Consider the following 26,058-nt stretch of genomic DNA (forward strand, 5'->3'; position numbering starts at 1 on the left):
AGACATTTTAGTAGGAAAACACACCACTACCATGAGCTGACCAGATTTTTACAATCAGATGTCAGCAGATTTAGAAAATAGATGATGTCTAGTGATGGTGACCATGATTATAAGACTTTTCCCACCTGAATTTCCCTGTGTATTTTTCTGTCGATACACTGCACTTTTACCACTGGAACACCTTGATGAAAATATTTTTCATCATCCAATGAAAATGAGAAACTGCTGGCTCTCGACATGGAGCTCTGTAAAGCAACATGAACATGTTTATTGCTCAAGTAATAAAGAAGGAAAGTAGATACAGCTCTTTCTCCTGCTGCGAAAATCAGAACACAGCAAGTAAAAATGTTGGTTGTTTACACATGTGAAGTCAAATGAAATGGATCCAATTAACAAGCAAGAGTGTGTGTGTGTATATGTGCATTGTTTTTGAGTTTCAAGAGCCTAGGGAGAGATGGATAACACATTTGTAACACACATGTAGTCAGAGTAGAAATGAAAATAATTAAGGCACAATGGAATGATTTTGGAACATAATATGACATTTATTTCTTTTACATAAAACACAATAGTGTAATACTGAAGGAGGTGAGTTGTTCTGATGCTGTCAAGACAAGAATATGAAGCGTCCAAACATATGGAGCACCGGACACAGATATGCATGAGTGATTGCTCCCCCACCAGGACAAAAAAAGCCGCAACTCCCACCCCCTAACGTATGGCGGCAACCAGCTGTCAGCTCATTAGAGAGGAGAAGGTTAGGGACTGTGTGGTTGCCAAAGTGTCTCCATGAGGGTTTTTTAGTGACACTTTTGTTGGTTTGGCTCAGTTGGTTCAAGCTTCAGAAACATGAGCGTCTCTTCTAATGGTAGGAGGGAGGAAACAGAGGAGAGGGAGGAGAGTGAAGAGGATGCTGATCGGAAATCATAGAAGAAGGAAATGATCCAGCATGATGACTATGCTGTTGCTGCTGCTGCTGCTGATGATGATCCAAGATGTTTTAGAAACACAGCAAAAAATTGGTACAGCTGTTATTGAACAAGAAATGATATTACAACATACAGTATAACCACAATGTTTTACAAGTACAAAAAGGTCTTCAATGGACAAATACACACAAAGTTCCTATTATAGCTGTATTGTCTGTGAAAAATTATTTTATATTATATATATTATATTTTCTGATATATGTGGCAAATATATAGAATGAGGTAAATGCAGTATGTGTTAATAAATGTATACCTTTTGCACAATGAAAACAATTGTTGATATATTTAGCAAATAAATTGACTCATTAACATACATGATCCCCTTTATTTCCCCTTAAGTAGCTGTAAGGTTTTTTTTTATTTTTATTTTTATATATCCTCTTATTCCACAATGTCTTACAGCACAAGTTCTGTATCACCATGTGAAGCTATATGAAGTTTGCACTGGGTGATATATGCACCTTTCTTATAGGTTAGTGCAATCCAAAGTGCTTTACAGATGAGTGAAAAGCCAATGAAATAGTAAAACAATCTTCAATCTTCATAAAAAACGATGAATAAAAAAAGTAATAAAACCAATAAAATAGATTTAAAATAAGAGATAAAGCAGATAAAAGACAAAAGAGATGTTTTATGGCTATTTTATCAAATGGAAATGTTACACTTCCCCAAAATTCAAAGACATATTTGGAAACTTTGGAAACGTTGGCATGTTTATAAGATGATGTTTGGCAGAACAGCACCAGTTTATAATGAGGTTTTAATATCTGATATATTTCGCAGTTCATAGTGAATATTGGATTATTAGGCTTAATGTATATTGGATATTTATCTATGGGGAATATGTTTACTTAGCCATAATATTAAAGCCCTTATAGGATGGTTAAATGTTAAAGCCATGCTGTAAAGCTCTTTGTCACTGATGTGATTCGTCATGTTCAGCCTGCATGATGCGAGGTGATCCAGTGACGTCATGATGAAGTCAAAAAAGAGGCGGAGAGAAAGAGAGAGAGAGAGAGAGAGAGAGAGAGAGAGAGAGAGAGAGAGAGAGAGAGCTTAGATGTAATTGAGTCCTCTGTGCATAACAGTAATAATACAAACACAGCAAACACACTATATGTTCCGGTGAATCCGGCTCCAGGTGAATCCTCTACTTCTGGCTGCCAGCGGCTCTGATGCGGGCAGGACAGGCAGCGTCCTCTCCGGCATCCAGAGGTGCATGAGAAGAGCCGACAGGGAGGGGTCCTTTGATATTAGGGCTGCTTCCTCCTGGATGGAGACCGGCTGTTTGCAGGCAGCGATGGCCATGGAAGATGTCTCGAAAAAGGCGTCCGCCCGGAATGTGGCAGTGGAGCGAAAAAACCTCATCACTGTTTGCAGGTAGGCTGTATTTTCGAGGAGACGCTGTGTTTGTGTATTTAAAGTGTCTGAGCTCTGATGGGCGGCGAGATTTAAGTGGTCATGTTGTAGGTGTTTGGTTAATTTGTGTCTTATAACAACAAAATGATGCTGGACATGTAAATATGGCATTTTTTAACATCCACGCTTACGTCATCCTCACAATAAGTAATTTTTTCATGAAGTGTGTGGGCCTGCATGGACACGAAGCCTGCATGTGCACTAAAGACCTTTAACTATAAATATAACACATACATACCTCTATCCGACAGCACACAAACAGTCTGTGTGAGTTTAGCCATGTCATCTTTGTCTCTGCGATTCATTTTCTCCCCGCTGATGGCGTGGTTGCTATGACGACAACCTTCCTGGGGCAAGGACTAACTGGCACCCCAGGGACTCGGGGCAGGGAGGCACTATAAGGCCTGTACATCACGTCCTGATTGGACTTTGTGGGCTTGTTGAAAAGAGGATTGAGCTTAAATTGTCTTCGCTAGACATAGACGAATGAACACAGGCTATAAACTGCATAGTGTGCAAACACATATACACAAACTCTATAACTGTGTTTATAAATGGATTCTGCAGACATGCATTTATTCTATAACTTGGGTTAAAGCCTTTGATGTCAGCAGGTGTCCACCTTACTGAGGAGACCGTGAGAGAGAAAGATCTGTAACTGTGTCTGACCTCTGAGCCTCCTATTTCAAAATGTAAACACCTGTACAGTTTTAGTTAGTAGCAGCACATTTAAACAGGCATGAATTGTGAATGATTTATCCAATTTGTGCTAATTAACCTTTCCAAACTTCCCAATCACAAAAGAGATTTTAGTATTTGACTAAATCCAAAAACTGTACTGCAGTTGAAATGAGATTTAGACTCTTCAAACTAGAGCACCACAGAATTTAACACTCAAATAGCCTACTAAATATAAGGAAATCTGTCTCTTTTCTGTCCATCCTTCTCTTCCTACAGATATACACTAGATACCTAAACTATATCCTGACTTAAAGTTATAATCGTTCACTCAAAAGCACGTCAAAAGTATTGACTTCCAGAAAATCTATAGTTTGAACCCTGGCTTCATGTCTGCTCTGCAGCTAAGCTGCTTGTGCTTCAAAGATTCGAGTCATCAATGTTAACGTCAAAGTCTAAAGTCATCAAATCACTCAAGCCTGTTTCATGGGTCCATTTCAAGCCCAAGTCATATGAGTGGAGTCCACAGAAAGGACATGTCACATGTCACATGGTCACATGTTCAGTCATACAGCATGTCCTGTGTATGTTACACTTATTAAACACATACAAACATTAAACACATATTCAGACAGCTGGACAGGTGAACTAGACAGGACTGCACCTCTGCTGAGCCACTGACAAGCTTATCTGGGTCATGACACGGCCCTGCTGTGTGTAATACAGTGAAAACACAGGGGATTGTGCTCGTTTTGATGTGGAGGATAGTCAGCCAATTATTGTCCAGTATCTGGCCCGGCTGAATGAGACATTGTTGTGTTTGGAACAATGGGGAGTGAAATCACTTGCCTCACTGGCTCGTGTTAGGATAAGCATTGTCTTGTGGACACGCAAACTGAAAGTGTGTGTATTAGTATGTTTTACTAATAACACGTCCAATAAAAACAGTTTAAAAGTAGCCACTGAGGCACAAACTTGGTGATTCCAGAGTCAGCAAAACATGACCAATATCTATATCTGAAGTCATTTCTCTCTATCAAACGTACATTAAATTGCTGACATATCTGATTTTGCAAAAGACTATTTCTCATGGTCACTGCAGGACCATATCTAGTAGGGTTTAAGTAACCCATATGGCCTCTCTTGGCATATCTCCTTGTGTCTGGACAAATAGCATTTGGCAGGTATTCTTGCAGCAAATAGACCTGCTGAATTATTTAGTCTTCAGGAACATATTTAGGAGCGGTCATTTCAGGGGAAGGATGATGTGGCCTGGAAAAAAAATGTATTTTAGTTACCAAAGGCACATGGGTTTATTATTGTGGCAGGAAATTACATGAAACCCCTAATTATGCAGGTACATTGTTACACTAGAGAATACATATCCATAAGTTATATCTAAATATGTTTTATCAGCTACTGTAATTCCCCAGAACAGTAACAGTAGCAATGAAATTAGCACATGCTCATTGGAAGATATTACAGAACCAAGCTCATCCTATAGTGTTAGCATGGATAGCAGGATGACTGGATGACTCAATGTCCTGGATCTGATCTAGAGCTGTTCTGTTTCAATTATTGATTAATCTGCTAATTTATTTTCTCTATTAATCGTTTTGTCTTTAAATTGTTGGGAAATGGCCACTATGTTTTCCCAGAGCCCAGGGTGGCATATTGCTTGTTTTTTAATGGTAAACAGTCTAAAACCCAAAGATGTTCATGATGATGTACAGTAGACAAAGACAAACATCAAATCATCACATTTAAGAGGCCAAATCCAACTAACATTTGGCATTCTTGCCTGAAAAATCATGGAAACTATTTATCAAATATTAATATAGTTGTCAAATTTACTGTCAAACGATTAATCAATCAACCATGTCAGCTCTAATCTGATATTTCAGCCAAAATTCACTGACCTACCACCACAGTTACCCAGTTATACTGTACATCACTATTTCACTAACATAGCATTCACATAATGACTAAGAACAAATTAATAATGTAATTTTATGAACATGTTTAAGATTGGGATCACAACAGTTTGTATCAGGTATCCTTTACTTTACTGTCATTACTTTCATTCACAATTTTTTTTGCCTCAAATCACATTAATTGTACATTTTCCCTACCATCCCAAATATTTTTCTCCTGACTGTGCCTTAAACTGCTTATGTTGGGTGTTTTGCTGAAGTGTGTTTGCTGAATATATTCATGTATGTCAAAAAGTACATGGTAAGCTACAGCGAGGTGCATCACAAACAGGCTTCCTTACAACTGTGAATGTATTACATCAGAGCAGAGTCATAAATCCAAGCTGTCCAATAAAAGGTGATTGAGTAGTTGGAGCTTCCTGAAAGCTCTGCCTAAACGTCTTCCTCCCAGTAAATGAGTGACATCAGGCTCAAGTATGGAGATGAGAGTCAGCAGCAAATGGATTGTACGATGTGACTGTGGTGGAAATCTACAGTCATATGAGATGCATATTATTTGACCACAGTGTCTCTAATGCATTTCATTCTCTTTTACTAAATATACTATAAAGATACTTACATTGATTTATTTAATCAGATACCAAAAAGTTGAATTATAGTTTCATCTGTGATTAGTTACCTACAGTAAACTGAAACTAAGCAGTAATACATTAAAGGTAAAATATGTAATTCTTCTGCATTAAAACGTCTAAAAAACGACTAGACCTATGTTATATATTTTGTTGAGTTGTCTACTTACATTATCCCAAATGTCTCCAACAATGTTCAAATTCAGAGAAATCTGTCATTTCAAGCTCATTCTCATTCATTTGGTCGGCAGTCAATGGCATCATATCGCTGTGGTGCGTGCGTCAGTGTTGTGGTTGTCTGCCAGAAGCTTCATAAATTGACTTTTTATCCGGTTTTAAGTCACATTTTTATGATATACTTTTTTAGATCTTGGCCATTTTTAATTATATCTTTTAACCAGATGAAGGATTTTAGTAATCAGATGTCTGGATCCTTAGTTGTCAGAGAAACAAGTTGAGCAAACGTTAGCAGCAGCTTGGCTCGCAACCCCTCCGGACATCCTGTGTCCGCTGAACAGTGTGGAAGAAACATAGATTTTTAAAGCGAGACTGCTTTATTTAGTGTTTTTACCAGTTTTAATTACCAGGTCTGCTTGTTTTGGAGAGGAGGGGGACTCTGCGGATGATTTAGCTCCCAGCAAAAACATCCTGAACGATGAAGGAATCCTAACCAGGAGAAGCTGATTGCAATGACGGCAATGGTGGTTGTTTAACAGTGAAGACAACAACTCCCATGATCACATGCTACTTCATGACGTCATCAAACTCTGTCTTTTGTTTTTGTTTTGATTGAGAGACCCCTGGCGGCAGAAATGACATATTATCATATTGTGCATCTAATCTGTGACTAGTTTAATCCCATGATGACCATTACTGGAAAACCAAACTCCCTGTATGAATACTCACTCTCTCTCTCTCTCTCTCTCTCTCTCTCTGTCTCTCTCTCTCTCTCTCTCTCTCTCTCTCTCTCTCTTAAATAGGTTTTCAGTAAAGACTCTATTAGAGAAATACACAGCTGAGCCCATTGATGATTCATCAGAAGAGTTCATCAATTTTGCAGCCATCCTCGAGCACATCCTCAGCCACCGCTTTAAGGGTAATGAACCCATGAGGAATTTGTCCCTTATATACTGCATATTATTTAAGATAAAAATAAAAAAATACTGAAACATAAATGGAATCTGATATTGAAAATGTCCAAATGCTGTTACTGACAATGGATTTTTAGAAGACAATACAGGTTTCCACAAAAATGATGTCATTATTAAAACTTTAAAACAAGGAATTAATGTTTATTTGTCATTAATACACATAAACATAAAGAGGAATCAATTTAATGTTGCTACTAATAATGAAATTACTGCATATCATTATTATAATGTATCTGTATGAAAATGTTGTACTGAGTTTTTAAACAAAATACAGTCGACCCTTAAAGACTGAAGTTCCAGATGCATTTACGAAGTGATAAATTAGTAATTTATTGTGTCTGTGTAGTAAAATATGTATATATATATATAATTAATAAACATTATATACAGTATACTGACATGTTACATGTTTTTAGAGCAACATAGAGACAATATTATTGTTGCACTGTGTTTCTAGGCTCCAGCAGCTGGTTTGATGGCCAGAGAAGTTTCTGGGACTTCATCCGGCTGGCCTGCGCTAAAGTGCCCAACAGCTGCATTAGCAGCATCGAGAGCATGGAAAACATCAGCACCTCACGAGCAAAGGCAAGTCCTACCAACAATGATGGTGGAGATGAAGATTATTAAAAAATATATCATGATAAAAAAAATGGTAAACAAAAACATAGAACATATGAAATCACTGTGAAATATGGTAAAATGGGCTATGTTATGTTATATAGGATAAAATAGTATAGTTAAGTAGTAATTTTTTATTTGACGTGACTATTTAAGTTCATTTTTTAACCTCTGGTGACCCCCTTAGGGCCGAGCCTGGATTAGAGTAGCCCTGATGGAGAAGAGGCTGTCTGAATACATAGCTACTGCTCTGAGAGACAGTAGAACAACCAGGTTAGAGGCTTCAGCACACATGTTTTATACAGTAGTATCATCTAATCCCAGCTAGAACCTTGTTCCCACCTGGCTGTACCTGTGTCTGTACTTCAGGAGACTCTATGCAGAAGGAGCTGTCATGTTAAGAGAAGAAGCCACAGTGCTAACAGGGATGCTCATAGGTCTTGGAGCCATAGACTTCAGGTGAGGAGTCTTGCCCTTCATACAGTGACCTTTTATGCATCCAAATAATCGTTGATGAGTCTCTGTAGTTTTTTGTCTTATTTCTATGCGGTTTCTCCTCCACAGTTTCTGTCTGAAAGGGGAAGCCTTAGATGGTAAATCCTCTGCTGTGATTGACTACACGCCATATTTGAAATTCACACAAAGGTATATCTTTGACACAACTTATAAAAAATCTTATATACTCAACAATACATTGGAAGACCCAATAAATATTTAAACTTTTATGTACTTGAAAAAGAAATGGTTTCATCTTGGTATTTACATTTTTTAATCATGAAAATACTCTTGATATCTTTACATATTTTTCTTTGGTTTTGTGCAAACTTACTTTTTCATACAGTTACATACCAAAATGTTTTCTGTAAAATAGGGCAATTACAAAACGCTGACTGTGCTGTGCTGTAAATATGATTAAGCAGTTTCAGTTCTGTCAGTTTTTCACTGTCCAGTTTTTTAGGGGAGTTCTGCAATCTTGAAACATATTGCAAAAAAGATATAATTTGACTTATAGTCCAGTTTGAAATGTGTTAAAAACGGTACGTGCAAAGTCAATATTGGCACTAAAAAACAGTCAAATTGACTGCTTCTGTTGTAGCTATGATTACATGAGTGATGATGACGATCGACGGAGTGTTGACAGCAGCACAAGTGATGACAGCGTCCCTGAACATCCCTACATCCCTCTGGTCACTGATGAGGAGAGCTGGAGCACAAAGTGTCGCAAGATGGAGCAGAGGTTCAAGATCGTCAATGCTCAGAAGGTGCCATCTTTTTATGTTTGAACATACACAGGACAGGATTGCTTAAAGGAATATTTTGACATTTAGGGAAGCAGACTTATTCACTTTCTTGCTGAGAGTTAGATGAGAAATTTGATAGTGCTCTCATGTCTGTGTGCTGAATATGAAGCTATAAGCAGCAGCCCTTTAGCTTAGCTTAGCACAAAGCCTGGAAACAAGGGGAACAGCTAGCCTGGCTCTGTTCAAGGGTAACACAATCTGCCTACCAGCACCTGTAAAGCTCACAAATGAACATGTTATATTTCATTCAGCTTACATAAGAGTGGTGTTGATGTTCTCATCTAACTTTCGGTAAGAAAACAAATAGATGCATTACTCAAAACTATTTCTTTAATTGAGTCAGCTGACACTTGTTTAGCTCTGCATAAATGTTAACTGTAAATTTTGAGTGTTCACAGTAGTGTTGAGCAAAAGTGGGCACATCCTAAATTACAACATCACAAAATAAATTCTGTAATATCACAGCTGATGATCACAGATGAATACGAGTATGCAGGGGTGTCATTTCCTTTTACTCAGTGTGTATGTGCGTTGTCAGGGTTACCTGGAGGAACTTGTGCGTCTGCGTGAGTCTCAGCTGAAGAACACAGAGACGGAGAACAAGAGGCTAAAGGCCCGGCTGGAGGAACTACAGAGCCAGAGCCAACAGGAAAAGAAGGAACTGGAGGGCATAGTCCTGGAGCTTCAGGAGCAGCTGTGAGTACAATAGACAGATGGTAGTGCTCAGATTTCAGATTGTTTTAGTTATATCATCAAAGATGTTGAATTTGTTTCTGATAATGTACTGCACGCTCTTGTTTGTCAGGACAAGCTTGATTCCATGTGACTCCAACCACTTGGCCAAAAACCTTTCAATCCCCCTCGTCAACCAGTGGCCGACGCTAGAGCCGTTCAACAACGAGGAGGACGTCAAGCTGTTCCGCAGGTTTGACTGAGTGTCTGTCTCCTCTCCTGGTATAACTGAGCTTCAATGCAACACAATTGCTCACACTCTGCAGCATATAATCAACCAGCAAATGTCATTTTAGAGAATAATTTTGTTCATGCAATACTGAACATATATACAGTACATACACTGTATTCATGTACAGTACATCACATCACACCATGCATGTTCTACTCATTCATACATACTGTATATTAAGTTGCACATATAGTTACACATGCATTTGCTACCTATGCCCATATACAATATATTTGCATACTTTTCAATTCAATATTTGTTTACTGTTTTTACATAAACAGTCAAGATATGGAGCCTGAAATTTGACTTTTAGAGCTGCAACAACTGGTCGATTAATTGATTTGTTGCCAACAATTAAATTAATCTCCAACTATTTTGATAATCAATAGTTAATAATAGTTTTGAGTAATTTTTTATGATCACTCGTTGGCAGATCAAGAGTGATCAAGATTTTTCACAATTTTCTGATATTTTGTGGACCAAACAATATAATATAATAATCGTTATTTGCAGCCTTAGTGACTTTTACCAGTGACTTTTTAATTATAATCAACTGATAAATTGATCCATTTTAAAAAAAAGCTTTTATAATGCTACGTTTTTGGCAGTAGTCTGGCCAGTCAGAGCTACTTCTACTCCTCAGCTGGTTGGATTCCATGTCATTTTTAAATGGCGCACATGTCTTTAATTAAAGAGAACTGTCTTTAATTAAGCCGTATGTTAAAGCTAGAAACAAATGAACTGTGAGGTAGAATATGATAGGCAGTCACATTAGTAAGTATAATGACAGAACATTGTATTTAAAAGCCTTTTCATTATTAATTGGTGATTCCATTTTTTTAAAATTTACTTCAAGTTTTATAATGAATAATTTAAATTCAATCTTGAAACATTACTGTATAATGGCTTTTTCAAAATGTATCCATTTATTAATTGATTATGAATAAACACTGAATGAGTCTGAAATTATTCAGGTGACATGCTCCATGGTTCAAGGACATAGTAAAGCAAGTTTTTTCAGCTCCAACCAATAAAAACCCCACATATTTCAGACCTGCCTGCCTTCTACTATAGTGTTGACCTTTGTTGTCCTTTTGTTGACCTTTAGGAGAAGTTTCCCCAGCACAGAGCTGCTGTCAGTGGAGATCAGCCTGGATTCAGACTCTCAGAGGATCGAGGGGAAACAGAATGGAGGAGCCTGGTGCACAGGTGACATTTTAGACAGTCACACACTTTACCACACTGTGTTCTTATAAAATGATAACTGCGTAAAAACACACACACACACACACACACACACACACACACACACACACACACACACACACACACACATTTGAATTCACCCTTCTTTCCCACCCCTTCAGGAAAGGACTACACTCCCTCCATGATGGGCCTGTGTGGGTCCTTGGCCTCCATTCCGAGCTGCAAGTCCCTGGCAAGCCTCAAGTCCAGTGAGTGCCTGGTCAACATCAGCACAGAGAACAGTCCTGCCCTCTCTCCCAGCTAGGGGGCGCCAAAGAAACACTGCCAACCACTGAACAGACACTGAGACAATTCAACATGAAAACAAAAATGACTTCTTTTGGTAGGCGGACAAATGCTTGCTCTTTCGTGGCCCTTACGTGAGTCCCTTTACTTTTAGGCTCTGAGCCCAGCTCTCTGTCAACTTACACCTTTTTGTGAAAGAGTAGCCTCCCTGTGTGGGACTGTCCAACAAAGACGCAGGAATAGCTGCTGTACTGCCCGATGGCCTCCTTCAGTTTCACTGTCTTTCATAATCTCGACATGATTAAGCCTCGTGCAATGCAAACAGACGGTTCAAGTTTGAACTCTCTTACGTCATGAAGCTTGATTTTGTGCAATTACAGTCATGTATCTGTACTGGTCATATTCATCCAAACTCACTGTAGTGTTATGTACGTATTTGTCCATTTGTCTGTGTCTTATCAGTCTGTCACTGTATCTTCTGCCTGTTGCATAATACTGGCAGTGCAGGATGGATGAGCTGTTATAACCCTTTAGGGAACAGAAACAATGTTTTGCCATACACTTATAAGAGGACTGGTTAAATGATTACAGAGATGAAAGAGGGGCTTATAATGTGCGAGTTAAAAATGTGGCTAGAGGGTTTTATGAAAAAGATTATTTAAATTTAACAGAAGCAGCTTTATGATATTCAGTTGAATGACAGTTTAGGCCTTATTCAATCATACATTAGTTACAGATTTTAGGATGTGACATGAAAAACCTGTCAGGCTAACAAGGTTTGCAGAGCCGCTACAATGTGAACATAAAAAAAATAGACATACTATCTATTGCATACAAATGCAAAGTGCATTGAGACTATGCAGAATGAATGTTTTCATTGTCTTTCTCTACAAACCTGGCTTGATACAGCAGGAGAGAAATAGTGAATGTGCAACGTGCCTATGTGTGTATCATTTGATTTTTGGTTTTCATTTTTTCCTGTGATCTGTTCTTCTTCTATTATCATTTATTTTATGACATACTTACTTGTATCATTTGCCATTATGTAAATTGCAATCTCATGCAGTGTTGTTGAGAGTCGGGATAAATTGTGTTATTTAAAACTGCAATAAAACTGCCTTTTTTTGAAACGTTAAATGCTAGTATGCATTGAATATGTACTTTTTTTTTTAGCCACACTAGCGGTATGGCTCCTGGGATGGCAATGACAGTGTTTGTTTGCTGGTCAGTCGGTCCACCACTTTGTTGCAGACTGAAATATCTCAACAACTATCAGATGTATTGCCATGAAATGTTGTACAAACATTCACCGCCCCCAGAAGATGAATCCTTCTGACATTTGTCATGCTTTGACTTTACCTCTAGTACCACCATGAGGTTCACATTTATGGTTTTGAGTGAAATGTCTAGACAACTATTGTCCGATTTGAAACCTGTTGACACAGACATTCATGTCTGCCACAGCATGAGCTGTAATAACTGTGGTGATCCTTTGACCTTTAATTTTACACCACCATCATGCTAAGATTTCAACTTGTCCAATACTTTGTTTATGACCTGCAAAATTAGCAACATCCCCATTAACTTAAGATGAGCATCGTAATTAGTGCTAATTTGCAAACGTTAGCATGCTAACATGCTAAATGAAGATAGTGAATGTGGTAAACAAACCTGACAAAGGAGATTAGCATGATTATTTAGCTCATAGCTCTGCTGTGCTTTAGGCTCACACAGTCTTGCTCATGCACATATTGTTCATGAATTGCCTCCACACTCACATTCAACAATATCTTTTTCTGCAAGTCATGTTGCTTGCATTTGACCATTTACTTACTCACTACTAACTTGGTAGCTGTTAAATGTCACGATTTACAATAAAATAAGACACAAAAATGACAGACTGGGGAGAAAAAGAAAACGTATTCTCAATGCTGACGTCATAGCTAAGTCATTTACTGTAGATTCAAGACACTCAACACATGATCTTTCCCCCTGTGCCTCGGTCACTCTTTGTGTTCACGTCTCCTCTTTTAGCTTGACTTTGTGAAGCATGAAGCATTTGTGTTTCTCCTAAAATGGGTTCCAAACAGCCGAGGCCTAACGTGGGGTCATAGGTTAGAATCATTCATTCATTAACACAGACAAATACACAGAGCTAAACAAACAGCAGCTGAAAGTCCTTTGGTAAACATTGGAAATGCATTATGTAGGAGACACATTCCAGATTGACATACTGTCCAATTAACTCCCTGGCTGTAAATGAATGGATACCAAAAAGGTTGTGAAAAGTTGGTTTCAGTTATTTGGCTTTGTCTTTGGCTGTTTTGTGTTGGTGACATCAATTGTTGGGTGCAGTTTCACTAGATAGATGAGCAGGCTGCTGGACACATGGTTCAGCACTTCACCCTTCTGTGATAAAGCACATTCACTCCCATTTTGTCGTGCCACACACAAGCATGTTATCTAAGAATGGGCTGAGGTGAATAAGTTCAAATGTTACGCCAGTTTGGTTTGGGTGAGGGCATACTGGAGCCACTGGTCTAGGATCTGCTTAAGTGCACATCATGTTATCTATGCCTCCTTTCCCTGACCCACCATTGGCACTCCCTTTTACACAGAACATTTATCTCCCACAATGCACACTGTCTTGCACATACATGCACACACACCACCCCAAACCACCTCATAGTCCACCCAGATGGTGCACACACACACCCAGCTTGGATGATTTCATCAGCCTACAAATAAATGAATGAATGAATGAATTAATGTGTTGAGAAAGATATGCTTCAGTACACTAAATATCAGTGGTGGAAGAAGTACTCAGATCTTAAATAAAGTAGAAGTCCTGCATGAAAAATCCCACTTAAATAAAAGTACATAAGTATTAACAGCAAAATGTACTTAAAGAATTAAAGTAAAAGTACTCATTTCTCATTTGCCCCATTTCGGACTGATATATTGTTATATATGACATCATTAGATTATTAATACTGGAACAGCAGTCAATACAAAGAGCAGCATTTAACTGTTGTAGCTGCTGGAGGTGGAGCTAGTTTGAACTACAGTACTTCATGTACAGTTAGCTAGTTTAGCCCATTGGTTCCAAATCTAGTGTTCGGGCCCCTCTTAAGGGTCACCAGATAAATCTGAGGGGTCGTGAGATGATTAATGGGAGAGGAAAGAAGAAAAAATTAAGTTCTGATAAACAAATCTGATTTCAGACTTTTTCTCTAGTCTTTGATTTTTGGTGAAATATTGCATCATTTGAACATTTTTTGAAATGAAACCAGAGGGGAAAACCAGAGGGAAAAATCACTATTTATTGGAGCTGTTAACAACTCATAGACATCTGAAATGTGACCCCAACTACACACTGCTTTTTGTAAGACGTCAAAAGCCAAAAAGATTGGAAACCACTGGTGTCATCTTTAAAAGTATGTTGTATTTTAAAAGTTTGTTATATTATCCATTGTGTCAAATCTTCTGTAACTAAAGCTGTCAAACAAATGTAGTGGAGTAGAAAGTGCAATATTTCCCTCTGAAATGTAGTGGAGAGGAAGTATAAAGTAGCATCAAATGGAAATGCTTAAGTGAAGTACAAGTACCTCAAAAATGTGCTGAACTACAGTACTTGAGTAAATGTATTTTCCACCACTGCTAAAAATGGTAAACTACAGTAGCTTGTTTAAAAAAGTAGTCTGTATTTTTTTTAACTTTAAATGTGACTGTTTAAAGTTACTACTGCTGATTACCAGGCTTTAAAAGTTCAAATAAGGCATTTAAACAAGAATTTTATGGTGAAAATCAGTTAATATGAGATATGAATCGGAGGCGGTGACAACACATTTCATTGTCCGAGTTTGATGGATTTATGGCAAACTGTCCAATAGGGTCGAAGCTTGACATTGCACAAACCAATCAAAAGTGAGATCCAGGGCTAGTCCCGCCCCCGACATAATTAAACCCACACCAGCGTGGAGGAGGAGGTGGAAGTGTTTGGAGTTGAAACAAGAACGCGGAGGGCAGAAATCTTCTGTCCACCTCGCAACTTTTTTCTGGGCCACCAAAACTCGCTCCGGCCCGAAAAATTATAATGAAATATACACCCAGGTTTGCTCAGAAGACGTAGGAGTTGACGTTAAAGTGACTTTTTAAAGCTGGAGCCGCTTCCTTGTTCGACAACGGGGCGAAATATCTCAACATCTTCACAAAGAAACTTTTGCTTGCTAGGCAGCTAACTCGCACTCAAGCCAGAAAAAAAAGTATGATCACCGCCGAAGACTTGATCACAAGCCATAAATAACGACTCATCTGTCGAGCTAAGTGTTGCTGGTAGTTGTATAAACTTGGAAATGGTGTCTGTGTGACTCAAGACTGAGTTTTGTAACGGTTTTTGAGTAGTCATCATCACCAGGAGGAGGAAGAGTTGCAGCTGGTAGCCAGCACACCACCAGTGTTTCCACCAGAGCGCCCCCAGATCTCCATCAGGCAGGACATACATTGCTCATTTCAGCTAGTTGAGAGCCAGGCTGTCCCAGATTTGTCACTGGAAAGATGTCAGGCCGAAGTGGAGCTGGACAGACCCGGGGAGCTGCGGTGGGTCCACAGCCCCTCAAGGCGACCATTCCCTACCAGCTGGCCAGCAAACCTCGACCCAGCCGGAGAGATGGAAAGTCAGGTATGAACTACACCTGTCACACTGTATGGATCATATAGTCATGAAGAAATTGTATGATGGGAAATGCAAAAAAAGGGAAATAAAAATAAAGCTTTGCACAGGTTGCAAGTAAAATTCATGACTATAGTTAGTTTCAAACGTGAAATTGACTGATTTACCTCAGAAATGCCTGACCCAATAAAGCCCCAGTGATTAGAAAACATCTGTAGCTTCATCCAATCATATAATAATCAATAATATCAACACTGAAGTCACTACAGCATCTCTGTCTGTGATTTCCTGAACAAAATTTTTCAACAGACAACCACTAATCAGCTATTAACCTTCACTGTTAAATGTGTATTGTGTGCTATGAATTTAGCTGTGTTCAGATTAAAGATTTGTCTATCATACTATAATTTGATTTTGATGATAAAACAATAACATTGACTTCATATAAATAAAGTATTAATATTACAGCAGTGTATGGCAAATGGTTGTTACTATATAGATACTATATAGATCTGTTAAGGCCCACAACTTACAATTATTACAGTAATGATTGATTAATGATGAATACCTTGTCGATTAACTGTTAACAACATGAAATACTGAAAAATGCTCATCAGAGGTTCCCAGAGCCCAAAGTGACGTCTTCAAAGTGTTTTTGTTTTGTCTGAACAACAGTTCTCAACCCAAAATATTCAGTTTATTATCATAGCAGACATAGAAAAGCAGGAAATATGAACATTTAAGAGGCTGGGACCGGCCATTTTGTCATTTTTCCTTAAATTATTTAAACCATTAATCAAGTATCATAATTGTTGTCAATATAACAATCAAAAGTATTTACATTACATTTTATGTTGATAAACTAACTGATTAGTCAACTAATAATTTCAGTTCAGTGTGATCAGTGTTGACATGAAGTAGCCTAAAGCTTGCTCACTGTAGCTGTTTTACACTTTTCACACACTTTTTGAATTAGAGCTGCAACAATTAGCCTAATCGACAGACAGAAAATGAATCGCCAACTATTTTGATAATCGATTAATTTTGTTGAGCCATTTAATCTCGTTCCAGCTTCTTAAATGTTAATATCTTCTGGTTTCTTTAGGCCTCTATGATAGTAAAATGAATATCTTTGGATTTTGGACTGTTGTGTCAGGACAAAACGAGACATTTTCGGTTGCATCTCGGGCTTTGGGAAACAGTGATCAACCATTTTCTAAACGACTTATTGATGAATCAAGAAAATAATCAACAGATTAAATAATAATGTTGGTTGTAGGGCTGATGTGGGAGCTGTATACATAGACAGTCAGTAACCACAGTATTGTTCATGTGGTTTCTGTTATGTTGGTGAAAAGAGTGAATGTTAATGAGTACAAACTGATATTAGCCTCAAAAGTCTGTCACCAATTGAGGCAAACATAAAAGATATTTGAGTCTGTTGCCACATGTAAAATAAAAAGTTGTTATCCTACTGACAGCTGGGAAAGCCAAACCGCAGCAGCTGAGCCCCGGCATGAGGCGGACGATGTCTCTTGATGCCATCATCGGTCCGTACCTGCAGGGACACTGGCCTAAAGAACCAGAGGGTCAGGGCAGCCTGTCTCGCAAGGACAAATCCACTCAGGTCAGCTCCGGATGAAGAATGTTCCTTGGTGTTAATATATTTAGGGTGGCAAGTTTGAATCGAAACCGTTTTGTCAGGGAGAAATGCGTGGAATGCAACTTTACCACTCATGTTTCCATAGTCAAACTGTAAGTCTGACTTTTATATTTTAACTCTTTGAATGTGTCTGTGTAGCTGTGGTTTATTTTTGGAGTTGGGTTATGTGTTAAAAGATTAGTTAGCACTTTTTGCTTAGAGAGAAGTTGCTAGGAGACGGACTGAGGGAGGGAGGGAGTGAGTGTGCTTGCACAGTTATTACAGAGTGAGAACCACAGCCATGAGAACAGTCCCTGAAGTCAGCTGACGAGGCCGTTTTGGCTGCACCCATCCTCTCTGCTCAGTGTGCAGGCACTCGCCACTGCTTTTTGGTTGCCCACATCCTCCCCCCCCTCTTTGTTTTTCGGTTTCCCCTGCTCTTTTGTTCCTCTACAAGTGCGAAGACAGAGACTCTGTGGGTGTGGATGGTGTGATTTGGCTACAGATCAACCTTTCGGCATGAGAATCTGATCTGTGCTAAGTGTGCAACAAATTAGTAAAATATGTGTGAAGTCCTGATGTAATGTGCAACTTGAACGTAACATTTTCCAGTCAGGCTGAAACTTTAAATATTTATAATCACATTGAATGTTATTTGAATGGTGTGAGTCACCATATTGTGGTTTCTTCCTCCTCAGACCCCAGACTCATGGACAGACAAAACGCAGAGCAGGAGAGGCAGCAGCAGCAGCAACAGCAGCAACAGCAGCAGCAGCAGTAGTCACAAACGGTCGGCATCATGGGGCAGCGCTGAACATCTCCGGGAGGTGAATCTCTGCCTTTATTGCTCAACTTTTGTGTTTGTGGGAACCAGATTTGCTAAAGTGAGCGTTTATTTTTTTTTTTTTAATTTTTGTATCAAGGAGAGAAAGTTCTTGAAAAACACCTAACTCAATTATTTTGACAGCATTGAGCAACACGAGACAAATGATCTCATCTCTCAAGAAACTTCCCTTTCTGACACTTTTCCTTGAGCCGCACTCTTCATTACTCACTGCTAAAATAATACAAAATACTTATGAAGAATTCTTGTTGTAAAATGTGGCATTTGTCAGTTTGAAGGATTTCCTGCGAGCTGATTGACTGACAATAACCTCTGTTCATTGCAGATTGCTAAACTAAAACAACAGCTGCAGCAGCGCAGCAAACCTGCAGTCTCAGGGGGACATGACAAAGACCGCCAGTGTGGGTATCCTCAGGGGAGCTGTAGCCTGGGAACTACTCAGGTACTTTACCATCTCATCACCACACATAAACATATACTACACAGCCTCCTTCATACATGCATGCGTGTACATTTTTAAGAAGTACATCTGACAGTATTTTTATATTAGCGCAACCTCTCTGGCTTCATGCCATGTATGTATCTTTATCTTAATAGTGTTTAATACAACTATGTGAACTCTCACTCATTACATTCATCATCAAAGTGAATAAACGTTGCTGCTCATCAGCAGGAAGTGAACAAAATCAAACACTGAAGCAACAGGAAGGCCACTACATCACGTTGCTTCTCCTTTTCAGAATGAAAAACGTTCTTCTGCTTTTCAGCACAGCTGTTCTGCACTGTTTAGTTGGTGGTGCCACCCTCCACTGGGCCGAGGAGGTTTCAGATTTGTGTGTTGCAACATGATAAACCGACAAGGAAGTTTATGAACCTGATTCGTGCCAGAAAGTGTTTATAAGTTTTCATGAGCACCATCGTTTTAGGACTTGGTGAATTTCTGTGATCTCTCCAGCACATGCTGCTTCAATATTTAACTCATGAAGAATGTGCTTTGTTGTTTGTGTTCTCAGACTCAGCCAATTCCCATCCCTCTCGCTCCCCTGTCTACACTGGTCCCTCGGCTGCGCTGCAGCGTGGAGGGCCTCAACCAAGAGCTGGAAGGCATGTTCATCTGCCAGCCAACACATCAGCAGCACAGGGTACCTCTCACCTCCCCTCCACACAACAAACGCATGTGCAAAAGGATCAGAAAGTATTTAACTTGTATAAAGACTCCGAGATTTCTGAAAAAGCTTCTTCTGATGTTAATTAAGCAGTGTAAACATTGTTGTTTCCTCCTCTTGGCTCAGCTCCTTGAGGTTCCAGACGGACACCGGGCTCCAGTCCCTTCACAGAGCCGCAGCAGCGGATCTCAGAGTGACCCCGCCGCCACCACACCTCTCTCCTCATCTCCCACCTCCTCCTCACCCTGCTCCTCTCCCACCTATATCTCCAGCTCCCTGCCCAATTGTGAAGACGCACTTCTGGACTCGCACCAAGGTTGGTTTCAAAGTACAAGGTGTCATTCAGTCTTTTGGTCACGACAATCAGGATAGTGCAGTTTCTCTAACAAATGTATACAAAGGTGAATGATAGATGAATAGAAAAAGACGTGTAGATGAAAAAAACAGAGAAAATTCATACAAATTCCACGGTGGTTAAGAGTTTAGTCCAACACATCTTTTTATAGCACATATGTGCTATAAAAAGCCTTTCCACTTCTTGGAAAGGCTGAACGAGAGAATTTTGGATTTATTTATGACCACTAAGTTGACCACTAAAGTGATTGCTTTGTTTTTTTTTTTTTGCTTTTGTTTTTAATCACCACAAAAATTGTATTTTTCTTGGTTTTTAGAATATACTACATTGACAATACCTGTAGTTGCCATCTAGTATGTTCTGTACAGAAAGTCCCTTTTTACAGGCATCACAGCAAACCAGCAACTGTTTGTTTATCATGTCAATAGTAGAGCATTTTCAAATGTGAGACCTAGAAGTAGCCTTCAAACATGTACCTGGGAGTCGATGCTTTAGGACAAAACCAGTTAGTAGCTTTGAAAAGCAGAAATGTTAGAAAACAAAAGGGAAAGTGAACTGCTGCTGTGTGACATTTGCACCTGTTGCAGACAATCAAGAAACAGCCTAAAATCAGAAACCCACTCAGACACAACCTAAAATCAGAAAACCAATCTGCATATAAACACACGTTCCTGCAGCCAAACTGAAACAAACACTCACATTCAAAACAGGGGTTTGGGGAAACGAATGCACATATTTTCCCCTTTTTTTTTTATAAATTACAATCAACTGCAAAATGTGTGCGTGCGATTGAACCTCATATCCCACCAATTTCACTCATACAGTTAACCATAAATGGAACAATGCAAAAGGCCACAAGAATATTGTCGTACATGTTGTTCCTGTGGAGAACGGCAGCAGTATTAAAAACAGAAGAAAGTTCGAGAGGCTGAAGGCTGCAGCAGTAATGCAGTCGGTGCAACAAACGAAACAATTCAATAAATAAAACAAAGTGGTCAGACGCGGAAGCACCAAGAAGCTCATGGCTGCACACTGTCAGTGTATAGACTAGTGGAGGCACAGGGGACGCTGAAACTCACCGCTTGGTATTTAAGAATCTACTGTAGGCCTATATAGATACATGCATGACTGATGAGACCTCACACTCAATATCTAAAATACAATAATCACAGGTGCATGCAGGTGGTGAAGTGAAGCGGTTGAAGTCGTTGTCTTCAGTGCTCTGTGCACCTGACAACGTAGTCATGTGTTCACTGCAGTGATTTTACACACAAAAACTATATGAAAACTAAAATGGTACGTGGTGATCTATGCACAGTATTCGAAGATATTATCAAATAGCTATCAGCGATCAGTTCTGCAGTTATTTAAAGCGATTTGAGGTAATCTTGGATTCTCTACAACCGATAATGATAATTGCATCAGTTAACATGATTGAGGTAAAAAGGAATCGGTGTATTTAAGCTGAATATCGGGGGGTTGGGGGGGAAGGCAAGCCAGACTTCCCAGAATCCTGCCACATCCTGGCATCATCCTGACGTTATCCTGGCATTCCAGCAGTGCTGTGCTGCTCCACAGCTGACCAGGAGTGGGAGCACCGTACGGCCTGGCCCTCTCCTCTTTACTTTAGGGGTTAGGAATGTGATTGTGAGAAAGTGCATTAAGCTCAGTGTTTCAATAATAGTTCAATAATAAATTACAGATGTTAATTGAGTAAGATTTTAGCTGGCTTGTATCTTTTTAACATTGAAAGGTTCTTATGTAATAATTATGGCTCACTAGCACAAACAGAAGTAACACTGCTGGCTTGAATGTTTATAATAAAGTGGATCTATAATTAACGTTTGATTATGAAATGTGTGAGAGGAATCGTTATACAATCTGGCTTTAATTTACCACCTCACCATCTGCGTCACCAGTTTCCCCTGTCTCTAAGATGTTTGTACGCATTGGTCAGAGTTTCAGTAAAAGTGCACACATTCTCCCGTCAAGTTTGTTTTTATAAATCCCAGCTTTGTCGTGGGAAGTGACGTATGTATCTTTGAAATCCCCGTTTAGCTATAAATTTGTCTTTGGTGCTCATGTCCTCATATTGCTTATGTGTTTACACAGAGCTACTAGGAATTATACTACTTTTATCCTGTTTTAACACACGGTACTAAATTAATTTGACACATAATCAGTTGGAACAAAATAAACTGAGAATAAACTTTTCTGAGGCTTATTTTGTTCAGAGACCTTTAAATGACAGATCACATAAATAGTTTGTGTAAATTGAAACCGTTAGGTGCAACTAACTAATATCAGTCGATTAAGTAGTGTGTACATCACCTCGAATCTTGGTGTAAACTTAAAACTGTCTTCAGAAATGTAGAATCTTTCAATATACTGACACTTTTTTGCTTTCCAATTTCAGGGTTGATAGACGGCGCAGAGATGTGCCTCCTGTCTCCGTTCTCCTCCCAGAGCGAGGCTGACCTCTCCCTGCCTCTGCTGATCTCCTCCTCACCAGGGCCCAACAAAAGCTGCTGCTTCCAGAGAGAGCCTCCAGAAGGCTGCGAAAAGATCCGAGTCTGGGAGGAGACCAGGTACATTTTAGTCATTAGTCATTTAGTTATTAGTCATTTTAAAATGTCATATTCTTCAACCTTAACCAACGTTTTAGCAGACTTCACACAGCCTTTGCAACCACAAAAATGCTTTACACAATTTGTTTCCCATATGCTGTAGTGTTCCTCAAGACCTGTAGCCTTTGATGTGTAAAATAGGAGCAATTACTTACTCTGTTATTATTACTTAGATGTTTTTGTGCCTTTTTACACAGAGAAATATCTAATAAAAGGCTATTTGGAATGAAGTAAGAGCTCTAAACCTGTTTAATTTGACTAATTGTAGCATCTCGGTTCAGACTGAGTCAGTGTGTGGGCGCCCTCTGGTGGCGACCAGTTTGATGTGTCCTCATACATTGACTGTAAACGGATATTTATATATAGACCTGATAGTTTAATTAATGTGCCTTGAACAAGTTTGGTTAAAGTTAGGCAATTAAAACAGTTTTTTAAAGTTTAGTCAATAAAATTTAAAAAATTTAAAACTGTCTAAAGTTTCATTAGGATTTTAGTCCAGATAAAGTACAAACTTGTGATTACTCATTAATAGAACTGGAGGAAATGTAGAAGATGTGTATGTACTGTTCTCTTGCCTCCACCCTTTGCCTTACTGCCTTAAGTTCCTCCTCCTCTTCTTACTCAACATGTACAAGTGCAATATTTCTTGTAACTGCAGCTATAGTTGCGATATACTTCTGGTGGTTGTTATTGTTATAATTTTAGTGGGGGTTTTTTTTTCCTCTTGTGTCTCTGTAACTTGTATCATGTTACACTCCGAGCACATTAAGTGAGGTTTTAGCACAAGAAGTGACTACTTTTAGTTAATTTGTGAGGGACAAGTGTATTTATTGCAACATTGATAACAATATCTGACTGTGTGTGTGTGTGTGTGTGTGTGTGTGTGTGTGTGTGTAACCAAACCTCATTTCTACCAATTCTATTAGTTTTGTCAGTTTTCTCACAGCCTCCCTCCTCTCATTCTTTTTAGCGCTCCACGCGAGCAGAAACCAGCCCTCATCTCCTCCTGCCCAGACCCCAACAAGGTCAACTTTACCCCCCATGGGGGCTCGGCCTTCTGCCCCGTCAGCCTCCTCAAGCCGCTGCTCCCCTCCATGGACCTGTTGTTCCGCAGCCTTGCGGTCTCCCCAGCAGGCAGTTGCTCAAACCAGGGAACAAGCTCCTGCCAGGCAACCTCCTCCGGCAACCGGGCCGCTCCTCCAGATCCCCCCGCACCCGCCGCCGTCATGGGAGAAAGCTCTGGAGAGGGCCTCGCTTTCTGATCACAGCGGAGGATCTCCTCTGCGGAAAACGACAAAGCGTAATGCAAATATTTCAGATTTGTTGCTGTTGCTTTGTTTTAGGAAAGGACCATTCCTTTTTCTAAACAGGTATAAAATGTTTAAAAAAAAAACAAAGATAATATTGAAAAAAATAATATCATACGCAATCCAAAGGATATGCTTTATAAGCTACTTGTTTTAGGTGTCCATGCATTTCTAAATTAAGACCTTTTTTATGTTCTGTCATTTCATAATCCAAAGATATATTTTTGGCCAAACACGAGCGTGTGAGAGATGAGACGACTTCTCACTAACTCTACTCTTAACTCACTTGCTGCACAGATTTTTTTTTTTTTTTTTTCCCCCCCAAAGAAGCAAACACACACACACACACACACACATGTACGTTGTTGATACTGATTTTTAATCTCTGACTGCAGTGTGTCATCTCTGTCCAAAATGTTACAAATAGAAGAAGCAGCAGAAGAAGAAGCAAAACCCTTCTTGGATAAATTTGGTTGTTTTTAAGTATTCAAAGATATTTTTCTGCATTTCACCTCAATATTTTTTTTTATTTTTACCTAACTTGACCTTGCACCGTTGGTGGTGTACAAAGCACGACAAATCAGTTGGGTTTTATTTACCTGATGAAAACATTTCACAATGAAATCACATTTTGATTATTGTAGACTGAAGGGAATTATTCCAGCTGTTGGACTCTGGTAGCATCAGTACCTAAAAGACTTCAGCTCCTGCATTCCTGCTTTAAAAGTTGTACAGTATGTTATTTTTGTTGTCATTTGTTTACTTGCAAAAAAAAAAGTAACGTGCACGCGTTGATGGATAAAACCTGTTTATTCCTTGATGTTCTAGATGTGTGCTTTATGGTATGTTTATAGTTTTGAGGTTTCACAGCCTAGTAGACTACCTAACCAGTTTTAGTGGTGTAGTATTGTGATCCTTCATGTTTAGCATTTCTCTGGAGATGTTGTTTTTGTTTTTTTGTTTTTTTTCTCTGCCAAGCTGACAAGTTCACGTTCAAATAGTTTTTATTTCTGGTAGATATGTTTGCACAAATTGAACTGCTACTTTTGAGTCGCAATTCTTATTTTTATATTCACTTTTGTACTTTTGGTAAATGTAAGAGTAGTAATGTGTATTTTCTACATCGTTTTCAGTTACCTGCAACATAAGCTAAAAAAAAAAAAAAACCCTGTTACTTTTAGTTTTGTTCTGTCAGTATAATCGAGGCAGGTGTTATACATGAGATATTGTATCGGGTGGATTTTTATGCACTTCCAGGAGAGGGGTTTTTTATGTGGAGGAAAAGACGTTTTCTTCCATACGTTAGTCCTGGGTTTATTGTGTCTGACAGGATATTTTGTTTTTGTGTGTGCACGTGGATGGAAGGTTCATTAGTCTGATCGTTTGATTAACTTCTCCTAGTTTTAGTATCCTGGTGAAATGCTGATGGATTCAAACATTGTCTTTTTTTCCCAAATAAGCCTAAATTTCAATGTTTTATACATCAGTGTGAATGCTGGGGACATACTGTTATCTCAGGTTCTGTGTTCTGTCCACATAAATATATGATTGATAACGTGTTGTCTTTGTGATTTATTAGACTAAGTCATAACTTTTAATACTCTGCTCTGGTCTGCAGTGAGGTGTAGTAACTGGAGTCTGAAATTGGTCTGATTTGGGTCATCATGAAAGTAGAGCATGAGCAAAAACCATGTAAACATATGTGATTTTTACACCATGTGCTCCCTGCATTGCTAAACTCCTGAAATTTATGGCTAAACCTACTGTTATATCTTCTCTGTACTGGCAGATGTTCAACTGAATTACTTCCATGTGCTATTGTGACTATTTTTCCCTCGTCCTACGTCAGATTTCTCAAGACCTTTTAGATCTTTGACTTTTTTTTTTTTACATATTATAGTTCTGTTCATTCATTTCTACAAGCCTCTTTAAAGTGTGGGAAACAGTCAAATCAGTCCAGTAAACTTCCAGCGAATTGTTAACTTTCTCTCGGCTATTTTTAAAATTGATTGAGTCACATTTTTTCAAAATGCCAAACATTTGCTGGCTCCAGCTTTTCTCTGTGGGACTGTTGGATGAACCAAAAAAATGATCAAATTTTTCAGGCTCTGACAGACTGTGATGGCCTAAAATAATAATCTAGAAAAAGTCTTCAGGATTTCTTCTTCTTCTTCTTCTTTGGAATCAGAATAATTGAGCACAATGTTGGTTTATGTTTTTATTTTTTCAAGTTTAAAAGGATTTAAATGGTCCCCTTCTATGTTTTAAAAT

General features: G+C 38.9%; 2 protein-coding genes across 2 annotated transcripts; both read left to right on the plus strand.

Moving 5' to 3' along the window:
* Positions 1-1,936: 1,936 nt before the first annotated feature.
* On the plus strand, positions 1,937-12,311 carry rundc3ab (RUN domain containing 3Ab). The gene is made up of 11 exons (XM_044338690.1): positions 1,937-2,369; positions 6,630-6,745; positions 7,258-7,385; positions 7,606-7,691; positions 7,788-7,877; positions 7,983-8,063; positions 8,515-8,680; positions 9,258-9,415; positions 9,525-9,644; positions 10,792-10,892; positions 11,051-12,311. Exons 1-11 carry the CDS (start codon positions 2,209-2,211, stop codon positions 11,191-11,193), a joined length of 1,350 nt encoding a protein of 449 aa, XP_044194625.1. The 5' UTR covers positions 1,937-2,208; the 3' UTR covers positions 11,194-12,311.
* A 2,835-nt stretch (positions 12,312-15,146) lies between these two features.
* On the plus strand, positions 15,147-25,342 carry LOC122971658 (protein FAM117A-like). Its single transcript, XM_044338397.1, has 8 exons — positions 15,147-15,855; positions 17,328-17,473; positions 18,187-18,315; positions 18,658-18,774; positions 19,346-19,474; positions 19,625-19,814; positions 22,270-22,441; positions 23,451-25,342. The coding sequence occupies exons 1-8, from the start codon at positions 15,732-15,734 to the stop codon at positions 23,740-23,742; spliced, it is 1,299 nt and encodes a 432-aa protein (XP_044194332.1). The 5' UTR covers positions 15,147-15,731; the 3' UTR covers positions 23,743-25,342.
* The last annotated feature ends 716 nt before the right edge of the window (positions 25,343-26,058 follow it).

Source organism: Thunnus albacares, chromosome 20, assembly GCF_914725855.1.
Source record: "Thunnus albacares chromosome 20, fThuAlb1.1, whole genome shotgun sequence".
Classification (NCBI taxonomy): Eukaryota; Metazoa; Chordata; class Actinopteri; order Scombriformes; family Scombridae; genus Thunnus; species Thunnus albacares.

Excerpts from the sequence above, each read along its gene's own strand:
- rundc3ab (XM_044338690.1), top strand. The coding sequence starts at position 2,209 with ATGAGAAGAGCCGACAGGGAGGGGTCCTTTGATATTAGGGCTGCTTCC. Across the intron at positions 9,645-10,791 it reads GACGTCAAGCTGTTCCGCAG|GAGAAGTTTCCCCAGCACAG; the intron begins GTTTGACTGAGT and ends GTTGACCTTTAG. Across the intron at positions 10,893-11,050 it reads TGGAGGAGCCTGGTGCACAG|GAAAGGACTACACTCCCTCC; the intron begins GTGACATTTTAG and ends CCACCCCTTCAG.
- LOC122971658 (XM_044338397.1), top strand. The coding sequence starts at position 15,732 with ATGTCAGGCCGAAGTGGAGCTGGACAGACCCGGGGAGCTGCGGTGGGT. Across the intron at positions 17,474-18,186 it reads GCAAGGACAAATCCACTCAG|ACCCCAGACTCATGGACAGA; the intron begins GTCAGCTCCGGA and ends CTTCCTCCTCAG. Across the intron at positions 18,316-18,657 it reads GCGCTGAACATCTCCGGGAG|ATTGCTAAACTAAAACAACA; the intron begins GTGAATCTCTGC and ends TGTTCATTGCAG.